We start from the raw sequence: 13,205 nt of genomic DNA, 5'->3' as shown, positions 1-13,205 counted from the left end.
GTGTCTCTCTCTCTCTCTCTGTCTGCGTGTGTTCATGGTGTCTCTCTCTCTCTCTGTATGTCTCTCTCTCTCTCTGTATGCCTCTCTCTCTCTGTATGCATGTCTCTGTCTCTCTCTCTGTCTCTCTGTCTCTCTTTCTCTCTCTCTCTCTCTGTCTCTCTCTCTCTCTCTGTATGCCTCTCTCTCTCTGTCTGCGTGTGTTTCATGGTGTCTCTCTCTCCTCTCTGTCTGCGTGTGTTTCATGGTGTCTCTCTCTGTCTGTGTGTGTTTCATGGTGTCTCTCTCTCTCTGTGTGTGCCTCTCTCTCTCTGTATGCCTCTCTCTCTCTGTGTGCCTCTCTCTCTCTGTGTGCCTCTCTCTCTCTGTGTGCCTCTCTCTCTCTCTCTCTCTCGCTCTGTATGCCCCTCTCTCTCTCTGTATGCGTGTGTTTCACGGTGTCTCTATCTGTCTGCGTGTGTTTCATGGTTGTCTCTCTCTCTCTCTGTCTGCATGTGTTTCATGGTTGTCTCTCTCTCTCTCTCTCTCTCTGTATGTCTCTCTCTGTCTCTCTCTGTATGTCTCTCTCTCTGTTTGTTGTCTCTCTCTCTCTCTGTATGCCTCTCTCTCTCTCTCTGTATGCCTCTCTCTTTATGCCTCTCTCTGTCTGTATGTGTCTCTCTCTGTATGTCTCTCTCTCTCTCTCTCTCTCTCTCTCTGTATGCCCTCTCTGTATCTCTCGCTCTGTATGCCTCTCTCTCTCTCGCTCTGTATGCCCCTCTTCTCTCGCTCTGTATGCCCCTCTCTCTCTCGCTCTTTATGCCTCTCTCTCTCTCTCTGTATGCCCCTCTCTCTCTCTCTCTGTATGCCCCTCTCTCTCTCTCGCTCTGTATGCCCCTCTCTCTCTCTCTCTCTCTGTCTGCGTCCTGTGTTTCATGGTGTCTCTCTCTCTCTCTCTGTCTGCGTGTGTTTCATGGTCTCTCGTCTGTGTGTTTCATGGTGTCTCTCTCTGTCTCTCTGTCTGCGTGTGTTTCATGGTCTTGCTCTCTCTCTCTCTGTCTGCGTGTGTTTCATGGTGTCTCTCTCTCTGTCTGCGTGTGTTTCATGGTGTCTCTCTCTCTCTCTGTCTGCGTGTGTTTCATGGTGTCTCTCTCTGTCTGTGTGTGTTTCATGGTGTCTCTCTCTCTCTGTGTGTGCCTCTCTCTCTCTGTATGCCTCTCTCTCTCTGTGTGCCTCTCTCTCTCTGTGTACCTCTCTCTCTCTCTCTCTCTCTCTCTGTATGCCTCTCTCTCTCTCTCTGTATGCCTCTGTATGTCTCTCTCTCTCTCTCTCTCTCTCTCTGTCTGCGTGTGTGTTTCATGGTGTCTCTATCTCTCTCTCTCTCTCTCTCTGTATGTCTCTCTCTCTATATGCCTCTCTTATGCCTCTCTCTCTCTGTATGTGTCTCTCTGCATGTGTCTCTCTCTCTGTGTGCCTCTCTCTCTCTCTCTGTGCCTCTCTCTCTCTCTCTGTGCCTCTCTCTCTCTGTGTGCCTCTCTCTCTCTGTGTGTCTCTCTCTCTCTGTGTGTCTCTCTCTCTCTGTGTGCCTCTCTCTCTCTGTGTGCCTCTCTCTCTCTGTGTGCCTCTCTCTCTCTGTGTGCCTCTCTCTCTCTGTGTGCCTCTCTCTCTGTGTGCCTCTCTCTCTGTGTGCCTCTCTCTCTCTGTGTGCCTCTCTCTCTCTGTGTGCCTCTCTCTCTCTGTGTGCCTCTCTCTCTCTGTGTGCCTCTCTCTCTGTGTGCCTCTCTCTCTGTGTGCCTCTCTCTCTGTGTGTGCGCCTCTCTCTCTCTCTCTCTGTGTGTGCCTCTCTCTCTCTCTCTCTGTGTGTGCCTCTCTCTCTCTCTGTGTGCGCCTCTCTCTCTCTCTCTCTCTGTATCTCTCTCGTTCTCTCTCTCTCTCTCTGTCAGCGTGTGTTTCATGGTGTGTGTGTGTGTGTCTCTGTCAGCTTGTGTGTGTGTCTCTCTCTGTCAGCGTGTGTTTCATGGTGTGTGTGTGTGTGTGTCTCTCTCTGTCAGCGTGTGTTTCATGGTGTGTGTGTGTGTGTCTCTCTCTGTCAGCATGTGTTTCATGGTGTGTGTGTGTGTGTCTCTCTCTGTCAGCATGTGTTTCATGGTGTGTGTGTGTGTCTCTCTGTCAGCGTGTGTTTCATGGTGTGTGTGTGTGTGTGTGTCTCTGTCAGCGTGTGTTTCATGGTGTGCCTGTTCCTGAGTGAATCCGTTTATATAAAACCAAAACGTTATTTTAGGGCGCTAGATAAGTCCCTTTCTGTCTTGCAGCCATAGTTTCATGTGTTGTTTTTAAGTCGATATATGTAGGTGGCCCAACATCCCTCCCAGGACCTGCAGACTGATTTCTGTTTCCTTCATCAGGGGAGAGGTCCAGTCAAGGGGATACCCAGGCATCATCATCAGCTAGTCAGCTATCATCAGCCCCCCAAGCCTCAGCACATCAGGCAGGCCCAGCAGCCAAACCCCCTGGTTGTCCCACATCACTACCTCACAAGCCTCCCAGTGGGACCGTAGATAAGACCATCAGTAGGCCGACCAAAGGAGCAGGCAGAAGGAGGAGGGTGATACCAGAGCCAGGCACCAGCTCTGAAGACGAGGCCAGTGATGACTTTGATGACTCTGCTGAGGGCGTGGAGCTGAACTCTGATGGCTCAGATCAGGAGGTTGGAACAGGGTCTCTTGTGAAGGGCCAGATTCTCAGGTTCTTCCAGGAGGCATCGCTGGATGAGCTGTCTCTCATCTCTGGCTGCTCTGTGAAGAAGGCCCAGAGGATTGTCGAGCTGCGCCCATTTAACGAGTGGGAGAATCTGGTGAGGGGCATAATGAACTTGTGTGCATGGATATGAACACACACACACACACCAACATCTCTGGGTTCCAATTGAAGGCTGACTGGGCTCCATCAGAACAACCTGAGTGTAACCTTGTGGGTAATTGATTGTGTGTTCCCCCAGTTGGATGCTCTTGACAGAGGGAACGGCCTCTCCACTGACCTGGTGCAGGGCTGCCGTGTGGTCCTGAGGGAACGGGACGTTGTGCGCAGCCTCATGACCAAGTGTGAGAAAATCGCCAACAAGATGATGCAGGACGTGACCCAAGTGGTAGAGAGGGACAAGGGCTCCCAGAAACAGCCTGAGATCCTCAACGGGAAGTGGGTTGAGCTGCTGTTTTTATACTCATCTCACTGACATACACACGTTCAGGTAGTTATGTAGAATGATTTTTGTCAACAACACGATCTCATACATGTACACAGGCAGTCTTGAACAGTCTTTCTGTCATTACTGAGTTTCCTGTGTTCCTTTGTCCTCTCCAGATACCAGTTGAAGCCTTATCAGCTCATTGGTCAAAATTGGCTGACCCTGCTCCATCAGAACAACCTGAGTGGAATCCTTGCTGATGAGATGGTGAGTTGTTATTCCTGACCAGTCTCCAACAGCTTATCTCAGATCCTCTTAATCCTGTGTTAATGTGGCTGGGAAGCAGGCGACTCTTTTTGTTGTGCCAAGTCGGTGTCTGAAAAGTAGAGATTCTGTAATGCACCACCTCCTGTCTTTTGTTGGCAGGGTTTGGGGAAGACCATCCAGGCCATCTCGTTTCTAGCCAGCCTGTACCAGGAGGGCAATAAGGGCCCACATCTCCTCACTGTACCTGCCTCCACACTGGGTGAGCTGTAGCAGTAGTGCTGCACACACAGATTGTATGATGCCTTGGTGTTACTTTCCTATCCTTTTAAGATGTTTTTTTGTTTTTTTTAAACAGATTTTGTTTCTCTGTTGCAGATAATTGGGTGCGGGAGCTGAATCTGTGGTGTCCCAGGCTCAAAGTCCTGGTGTATTATGGTGAGTGAATCTTCTATTCATTCTGAATTGTGTGACTCATCAGACTGTGGTTGTCATGGTTCAGGCTTTATGTTTATTTGATTATACAGACTTAACCCGTTGGTTTTAGTCACCATGAGTGACAGAATGACTAAATATAGGTAGTCCTATTTATATTGTGTGTGTCTAGGGTCTGTGGAGGATCGCAAGTACCTTCGATATGATATTCTCAACAGACAGGTCGACTACAACATCATCATTTCTACGTAAGTCTAAAATCTGAGAAATTACTGTTATGTAAGAATGACAGGTGAAAAACATATGTCTGTGCCCTTGAGCAAGGCACTTAACTCTAATTGCTCTGGATAAGAGTGTCTGCTAAGTGTTATTTATTTTCTTGTTTTATACTTGGAACTGCACTTGAGTCTAGTATTCTACAGGTTCACATCCTACTGTCTTAGCTACTGTGTGTCTTCTGAGCAAGACACTTAGCCCTAAGTGCCTCAGGTAATATCCAGCAGAATTAGTGGCGATCTTGTAAAACCATCAGCCGTGTAAAGTCCCCCCGGCTGGGCTTCTGCTAACATGATAATATATTCAGCGTTTGACTAAACCTGAAAGGTTCCGTGTTAGCTGTACCTGTGACTCGTTCATACTTCATGGTAACCAAGCGGTTGTCATGCCTCACAGACCACTGAGGACCTTGTGTGTTTGGCATGGCTCCTTGAGCTGCTGTGTTTCTGCTGCCAGGTACGCTCTGACCACCAGCAACGACAACGACCGCAGCCTGTTCCGAAAGCTCAAACTGGAGTACGCCGTGTTCGATGAGGGCCACATGCTGAAGAACATGAGCTCGCTGCGCTACCGCCACCTCATGGCCATCAATGTAAGTACATTGCAGGAGTGGGGGTCACCTTGGTTGATAACAGCCATTATTGATTGGCGTGATAATGATTTTAAGATAAGTTTTAATGTTAGCCTCTAAACTGTTCCGCTTCATGCCTGAGCAATGTCTTGTTTGTCTCCTGTGAGTCACCCCACTTTCTTCCTTTTCACTGCAATGCATTCTGATACTTTTTGTCATGGTGCTATACAATGTACTATATTAATCTAATCAGATTTGATTGTGATGTGATCTCAGGCTAAGTACCGTCTGCTGCTGACTGGGACTCCAGTGCAGAACAACCTCCTGGAGCTCATGTCCCTGCTCAACTTCATCATGCCTGATATGTTCTCCAGCAGCACTGCACAGCTCGCCAACATGTTTGCCATGGTGAGGCTAGAACGCATGCTATACGGGGATCACTCCAGATATATTTGTCTTAGTGTGCAGCAAATTTGACTCATCCGGTCAAAAAGTCTAGCTAATAAAAGCCCACTGACTATGCTAAGATTTCCTTTGGAGAGACGTCATCTTTTATTTCCTGTCAGAAATCATCAGAGGAGCAGAGCAGCTTTGAGATGGAGAGGATCTCTCATGCCAAACTGATCATGAAACCCTTCATCCTCAGACGTGTCAAGAGTGAGGTACGGAACAGCTCTGTCTAAGCTCATTTACCAGATAGGGTTATGGCATGACTTGGGACAGTGATATATTCTCTACCACGGTACTTCGTACTTGTATACTATTGTGCATTGTTTTCATTGTTCATTTAGAGTTCTACTGTGCTGTTTTCTTAGGGGCTAATCTATAACTTCAGATTTCCCCGTAGTCTCCCATTGACGTCAATGCATGACTAAGGGAAAATTCTATTTAAGTGGGAGTTAAGATTCGCCCCGAAGAGACGTTCGGTTGACATGACTAGAGCGGCTTGCGTCTCTGCCTCAGGTGCTGAAGCAGCTCCCAGCCAAAGAGGAGAAGGTGGAATTCTGTGCCATGAGTGACCAGCAGCAGCAGCTCTACAATGCCTTAATGCAGAAGCTCAAGGGATCCACCAATGGAGAGAGTATGTTAGGGAGAGGAGGAAGGCATCTGGTTCATTTGAAAAGTGATGGAAAGCCTAAGAGAATATTAAATAGCAACACAAGTAGAATTTTAAGGTGCATCGATTATCTGATTTAAAACCATATGTTGCCCATGTGTCCTCCACAGAGCGAGAACTGACCAATGTGATGATGCAGTTGAGGAAGATGGCAAATCACCCACTGCTGCACCGGGAGCATTATACCACTACCAAACTGGCTGCTATGAGTCAACTCATGCTCAAGGTCAGACCTGAAAACTTACTGGTGTTTGAAGAGAATGTTTTGATGTCAGTCTGTGATTGCTTAGACTCGGTTTGACCCTTAACCCCGTCAGGAGCCGACCCACTGTGAAGCAGACCCAGCACTGATCAAGGAGGACATGGAGGTCATGACAGACTTTGAGCTGCATCGACTTTGTCTTCAGTACCCGTCCGTACAAGACTATCAGCTGAACACAGACATGCTCCTGGACTCAGGGAAACTCAGCCTGCTCACACAGATTCTGGCCTCTCTCAAAAACAAGGTATGAAAGCTACAGTGGATCAATTGAAGACAGCATCTTTATTATGCACTATTAAGCCTTGCCCGTAGTGATCCAGCTATAGTCTTCTCCATCTCCCTCCCTGGTGGTTTCTTCACCCCCCCCTCCATAAAACCAGTCACCCTTTTATTCCCCATCCCTCTACCTGTCAGACACTCCATCTCTTCCCTGCTCTCAATTACAATCACTCTTTTGTTGGCTTTCCCCCCTCCAACATGCAGTCAACCACATCTCTATATTTCTTTCTTTCTCTCTGATCCCTCCGGTCCTGTAGTTATTAATCACAGTGACTGTGTTTCTGTGTCAGGGGGATAGAGTGGTGCTCTTCAGCCAGTTCACCATGATGCTGGACATTCTAGAGGTGTTCCTGAAGCACTTGAAGCATCACTACATTCGACTGGATGGATCAACGCCCATGTCTGACAGGTAGGATGTTGAACTCTGTCCATACATCCGCAAGGCTATTTTTTTCCCCCTGTACTTACCATTCTGTTCAATGAGCTGAACACAGGCTGTAATTTATCTCCTAATAGGATATGACAGGCCGTAGTCATTTAGGAATGGATTGATATGTAGTAGGGACTGAAAATGGTCACAACCAGGGGTTTTTCCAAGGACTCTGGATATTATGCAAATTAAACTGTTAATCACAATGTTTTTTACATTATATTTTAAATTATGCTTATTAATAGAAGTGTCTTATGCCTTTATGGACATTAATAGATCTGTTAATTCTCCCATCCTCTTGTAGAATTGTGCTGATTGACCAGTACAACACAGAGTTGGACATCTTTGTGTTCTTGATGTCTACTAAGGCTGGTGGCCTGGGCATCAACCTGACCTCAGCCAATGTGGTCATCTTGCACGACATTGACTGCAACCCCTACAATGATAAGCAGGCCGAGGACCGCTGTCACCGTGTCGGACAGACAAGGTCAGTGAGGATCGGGAAACTATGTTTTCCCCCAAGCAGTTTGCTAACGTTACCCGCCATACCCAGGCTATGCGCTTCCTTTGAGCTTGTGTTGCTCATACAGTAGATGTGAGTGTATATACCTTGTAGTAAAATTCTGCCGTCTTTATGTTGCAGGACTGTGAAGGTGATTAAGCTGATCAGTAAGGACTCTATAGAGGATGGCATGCTCCGCATCGGTCAGAAGAAACTCAAGCTGGAGCAGGATATGACTGCTTCCCAGTCCCAGGACGGTGAGCTCATTATCCCCTCCTATCTCTCACATTAACCACCATATACTGTACTGCGCATGCCGATACCAACACATACCAACATTCATTTTCATATAGCCTGCCAATGAACATTTTCACTGACAGTCGATTGATAGATTTTAAGGGCTAAAACTAGATGCATTTCCTTTGTCAGGAGATGAGGACTCGATACCAGAAGACATGGCCTCCCTTCTGAAGGCGTCACTGGGGCTGTGAGGATGTATCCATTTATCTGGAGGGGTCCTCCAGGTTGTCGATTGTCAGGGCATTCAGAGCCATGGATGCCGCATGTGTCCTCTTATCTTCACTGTACTGTATGTACAAATAGTTTCTTAAGTTTATTGCCTTATGATGTTTCTAAGACATTTTGTGTCACTGTTGCAACCATTTGTAATAAAAGATTACAAGCAGTGATGTCCAACTTTCCATGATTTTATGTGGGGCTACATTTTGAAGTGCAGTCTGGATGGCTGAGCAACTGCATTGCAGTGATGATCATTCTGAACACAGCGGGAAGATTCGAATAGTGCTAGCTACCAAGACGGAGGTTGTAGGAAACAACCGGCAGAACATTACATTAGCCAACTAGCCTAGCTGTTTCCCACGTCTAAAAGTAGCCAACTCGTCAGAACATGTTTTACAAAACCGGTGATCTTGTGTAGATTCAGATAAACTAACGTTAGCTAATTTAGCTAGTTTGCCAGCGTTGTGAATGTGGTTCTCGAAATTCATAATTTACTTGATTGAGCTAGTATGGATAGACGGTCTATGAGATTGGCTTGATTAACTAACCTAGATGGCTAGCTATGTATTTTCACTTAGTAGTCTTGTTCCAAAATCTTTGCATAACTACTGTAGCAAAGTTGACAAGAACGAACACAAGACAAAGCTTAATAGCTACTATATGCTTTTTTAAACTATATTGTGAATTGTGTTACTACTGTTATATTTGTAAATAGCAAGCTATCGAACATGTGCCTTAGTATAAACTGTATCATGAAATTGATACATGTATAGCTACATATATTAATCTATACATTCATCCGGTAAAGTCCAGCTAAGTTAATACGAAAGGAATAATCATTCTAAGGTTATACCGTTATGTACCTAAAGCATAGTTTTTTTTTTAAGATAAATGACAAACATCGTTGTAATCAACTCTTATATTTTCTGCTATTTAATTTATTTTGGGTAACAGACATTTATAACATAAGTATTCACACCCCTTTGCTATGACACTCCAAATTGAGCTCAGGTGCATCCAATTTCCATTGATCACCCTTGAGATGTGATTACAACTTGATTGGAGTCCACCTGTGAACAATTAAATTGTTTGGACATGATTTAGAAAGAAACACACCAGTCTATATAAGGTCCCACAGTTGACAGTGTATGTCGGGCCTGAGGGGTTCGTGCTGATTGTACAGTGATTGTGGCAGCCGGTTAAATGGCTTTCCTTTGGAAGGCAAGATGTTTGTCAGGAGAGGTGCAGTATTATCATAAGGAGACATATACTTGGAATACGGAGGAGGAATGGAGGGAAAAAGAGGCAGATGAGGTCAGAGAGAGAGAGGGAGGAAGAGGGTGAGCTTGAGTTGTTAAAAATGTCAGGAAAATAAATGGAAGTGAATGAGTTCAAAGTATCGTAAGTGTGGGGATGTTCTCGGAGCCCAGTTTCAGGGTGCAGCCAACCCAGCAGGAGCACCTCAGGAAAACCTCCAAGACCCAGATCAGAGAGATTGAATTCATCAACTACCCAGAGTTTAAGACCATCCCTCAGTGAGTCCCCCTCAGTAACACACATGGCCTTCCATATACTTTTAGTGCAGTTTTATTTTAGATGTTACTGCAGATCTGGCGGTTTTACCAGTAAAATAAATACATATTTATAATATCTCTTTCCTCTATCACTCTTTTCCTTTGTATCACTCTTTTCTCTTGATACATGAAAGGCTGTGTGACATATGACCAGCTGAACGCTTCTGTGGCAAGCGTTAACACAGCCGTACCAGGGAAGTAAAAAGTCTTGCACCTGCCAGTAAAAACCCTGAATAATGCCACACACAAGCTTCATCAGTGGTTTAAGGAGGATGACGCAAAAGGTACCTCACTGAAACTACAGTTCTAAACAAGGGTTTGTACTTTCCATCCCTATGACACAAAACACGGTTGATCATTGCTGTTGTATCATTTATTCCAAGAAAGTACCATTTTATGTTCTGGTCCAGATAGTTTTGACAACATTTGGTCAAGGATGGCCGTCTGGGTACTGGCGGGAACTAACTTACTTCCTGTCTCAATACTCCTGTGTTCCCCTACAGGTCTATTTTTCATTGAGGAGGTGGACATTAAAGAGTTCACTTGGATGACAGTTGACAAGCGCTTCCAGGGCATCCTCAACATGCTACGTCACGGCCAGCGTCTGCGAGAGCAGCGAGGAGGTTTCACACGCTATGTCCTGCTGTGAAAAGAGCTGAAATGGAGTTTGTCATTGAGCTTGCCTTGAAGATGTTGATTTGTCCTCTGTCCTCAACATACAGTCAGGTCCATAATTATTGGCACCCTTGATAAAGGGTGTTGTATGTGTCGAACTGCTATGCTTTATCTTGACCTGGTCGCAGTTGTAAATGAGAACTTGTTCTCAACTAGCCTACCTGGTTAAATAAAGGTGAAAATAAAAAAAAGATGTGCAAAAAATACATACTGGGCTATAATTTCTCAAAGAAAGACATTTTGTTTAAAGGGGAATTGTAGTTTGTGATTTTCCTGCTTTTTGTTTATATTTCAACACCAGGTGGAAATAAGACCTGGTTGCCTCGGTCAGGTGGCTGACACTTGGCCGCAAGTGGTTCTTCCAGTAAAACCATAACCCCAAGCATTAATCAATATCCACAAGGAAATTGTTAATTGACCACAAAATCATTATTTTGCAATGGCCATCTCAATGTTCAGACTTGAACCCCATTGAAAACCTGTGGTTGAATTGAAGAGGACAGTCTAAGGATATCAAGGATCTGGAAACTTTCTGTATGGAGGAATAGCCTAAGACCCCCCCCCCCCCCCCCCCGAAACATTCTCCAATCTCATAAAATATTTTAGAAAAACGCTGTGTTAACCTCGCAAAGGGAATATTGCTAGAGTATTGAAAATGGATGCCAATAATTCTGACCCATCTTAAAAATAAAAAAAATATTTGTTAAACAAAATCTCGGAGCAATTGTATAAAATATGATTTCCCCTAAAATATTTGATCACACACTATACAGTTGAAGTCGGAAGTTTATATACACCTTAGCCAAATACATTTCGACTCAGTTTTTCACAATTCCAGACATTTAATCCCTGTCTTAGGTGAGTTAGGATCACCACTTAATTTTAAGAATGTGAAATGTCAGAATAATAGTGATTTATTTCAGATTGTATTTTTTCCATCACATTCCCAGTGGGTCAGAAGTTTACATACACTCAATTAGTATTTGGTAGCATTGCCTTTAAATTTAACTTGGGTCAAATGTTTCGGGTAGCCTTCCACAAGCTCCCACAATAAGTTGGATGAATTTTGGCCCATTCCTCCTGACAGAGCTGGTGTAACCGAGTCAGAATTGTAGGCCTCCTTGCTCGCACATGCTTTTTCAGTTCTGCCCACAAATGTTCTATAGGACTGAGGTCAGGGCTTTGTGATGGCCACTCCAATACCTTGACTTTGTTGTCTTTAAGACATTTTTTTACAACTTTGGAAGTATGCTTGGGGTCATTGTCCATTTGGAAGACCCATTTGCGACCATGCTTTAACTTCCTGACTGATGTCTTGAGATGTTGCTTCAATATATCCACAATTTTCCGTCCTCATGATACCATTTTGTGAAGTGCACCAGTCCCTTCTGCAGCAAAGCACCCCCACAACATGATGCTGCCACCCCCGTGCTTCACGGTTGGGATGGTGTTCTTTGGGCTTGCAAGCCTCCCCCTTTTCCTCCAATCATAACGATGGTCATTATGGCCAAACAGTTCTAATTTTGTTTAATCCGACAGGAGGACATTTCTCCAAAAAGTACGATCTTTGTCTCCATGTGCAGTTGCAAACCGTAGTTTGGATTTTTTTATGGCGGTTTTGAAGCAGTGGCTTCTTCCTTGCTGAGCGGCCTTTCAAGTTATGTCGATATAGGACTTGTTTTACTGTGGCTATAGATATTTTTGTACCTGTTTCCTCCAGCATCTTCACAAGGTCCTTTGCTGTTGTTCCGGGATTGATTTGCACCTTTCGCACCAAAGTACGTTCATCTCTAGGAGACAGAACATGTCTCTCCTCCTGAGCGGTATGATGGCTGCGTGGTCCCATGGTGTTTTATACTTGCGTACTATTGTTTGTACAGATGAACGTGGTACTTTCAGGCATTTGGAAATTGCTCCCAAGCATGAACCAGACTTGTGGAGGTCTACAATTGTTTTTCTGAGGTCTTGACTGATTTCTTTTGATTTTCCCATGATGTCAAGCAAAGAGGCAGTGAGTTTGAAGGTAGGCCTTGAAATACATCCACAGGTACACCTCCAATTGACTAAAATTATGTCAATTAATCTATCGGAAGCTTCTAAAGCCGTGACATAATCTTCTGGAATTTTCCAAGCTGTTTAATGGCACAGTCATCTTAGTGTGTGTAAACTTCCCACTTCAACTGTAGCTCAGTATGTATTTATTTCATATTTTTTTGCTCATCTTTATCAAGGGCGCCAATAATTATGGACCTGACTAATCGGCTACAACAGGACAATATTGACTAAGGGAGAGGGTGAAAATAAAACAACTAATTATATGGAGAACATTGTCTGAGGCTCTTATAGTTTATGTGCCTGGTTTAGATTATTTATTTATGCGAGTCAGTTTCGCTTCCAACAAATTATTTATTTCAAACGTTGTATTAGCGCCTTTTTAATTGTATTATCCATGTGGTGATAAAGATGACTGCCTATAACAAACATGTTTTATATTGGTATAAAGGCAAATCTTCCTTATAATATTTAAATTAATATTTTGGATCAAGTGTTATATTCATGTCAATTGTATGCAAGGTGTAATAATCTATTTCCAGATACCACTTGACATTGCAGGATGCACGTAAGTTGGACCTTATTCTTAACTACAAGGATATGCATTTGTTTTTGAGGGGACAGGAGGTTTTTTGACATGATAACTTTTGGTCAATAATTTCAGCTGTGTATACATTAACTTGGACTGGCACAGTTATTGTATAATTGTGTAACCAAAATGATAGTCTTCAATTTAGGTGAAGGGGGATTTAACTTTGTATTCAAGTAGATAGATATACTTTACCCAAGAGCAGGTTTTTTTTAATTTTTAACATGAATAGGGTAAAGTTGGTAATCATTTTAAGAGCCAAGCAGAACCTCATGGTTGGAATGAGAAGCTTCGTTTCCAAACATGGTCAAAACCATTTGTTTATGAGACATAGGTAACAGCAAAGCTGTGTTGTATTCATTAGGTATATATTTTTCAAATATAAATTACAAGCTCAACACATACAAAAAAAATTGACAGTTATAACTAACCCTGTTATTTGCATGACAATCATTACCCAAAATGCCATAATCGTCACAGCCCTAACGTTAACATATCAC

At 44.0% G+C, this 13,205-nt stretch overlaps 1 protein-coding gene across 1 annotated transcript; it reads left to right on the top strand.

Annotated features, from left to right (window-relative positions):
• The first annotated feature begins 2,383 nt into the window (after positions 1–2,383).
• On the top strand, positions 2,384–7,982 carry LOC109873800 (SWI/SNF-related matrix-associated actin-dependent regulator of chromatin subfamily A containing DEAD/H box 1B). Its single transcript, XM_031808972.1, has 16 exons — positions 2,384–2,830; positions 2,975–3,171; positions 3,337–3,427; positions 3,587–3,686; positions 3,803–3,862; positions 4,032–4,107; positions 4,592–4,727; positions 4,983–5,114; positions 5,273–5,368; positions 5,670–5,787; positions 5,934–6,049; positions 6,141–6,329; positions 6,655–6,773; positions 7,099–7,281; positions 7,438–7,553; positions 7,726–7,982. Exons 2-16 carry the CDS (start codon positions 3,068–3,070, stop codon positions 7,785–7,787), a joined length of 1,698 nt encoding a protein of 565 aa, XP_031664832.1. The 5' UTR covers positions 2,384–2,830; positions 2,975–3,067; the 3' UTR covers positions 7,788–7,982.
• Positions 7,983–13,205: the final 5,223 nt, after the last annotated feature.

The sequence above is a fragment of the Oncorhynchus kisutch genome, linkage group LG29 (assembly GCF_002021735.2).
Source record: "Oncorhynchus kisutch isolate 150728-3 linkage group LG29, Okis_V2, whole genome shotgun sequence".
In the NCBI taxonomy this organism is placed as follows: domain Eukaryota; kingdom Metazoa; phylum Chordata; class Actinopteri; order Salmoniformes; family Salmonidae; genus Oncorhynchus; species Oncorhynchus kisutch.
This window is presented reverse-complemented; position numbering and strand designations above follow the sequence as displayed.

Excerpts from the sequence above, each read along its gene's own strand:
- LOC109873800 (XM_031808972.1), top strand. The coding sequence starts at position 3,068 with ATGACCAAGTGTGAGAAAATCGCCAACAAGATGATGCAGGACGTGACC. Across the intron at positions 6,330-6,654 it reads TGGCCTCTCTCAAAAACAAG|GGGGATAGAGTGGTGCTCTT; the intron begins GTATGAAAGCTA and ends TTTCTGTGTCAG. Across the intron at positions 6,774-7,098 it reads TCAACGCCCATGTCTGACAG|AATTGTGCTGATTGACCAGT; the intron begins GTAGGATGTTGA and ends ATCCTCTTGTAG.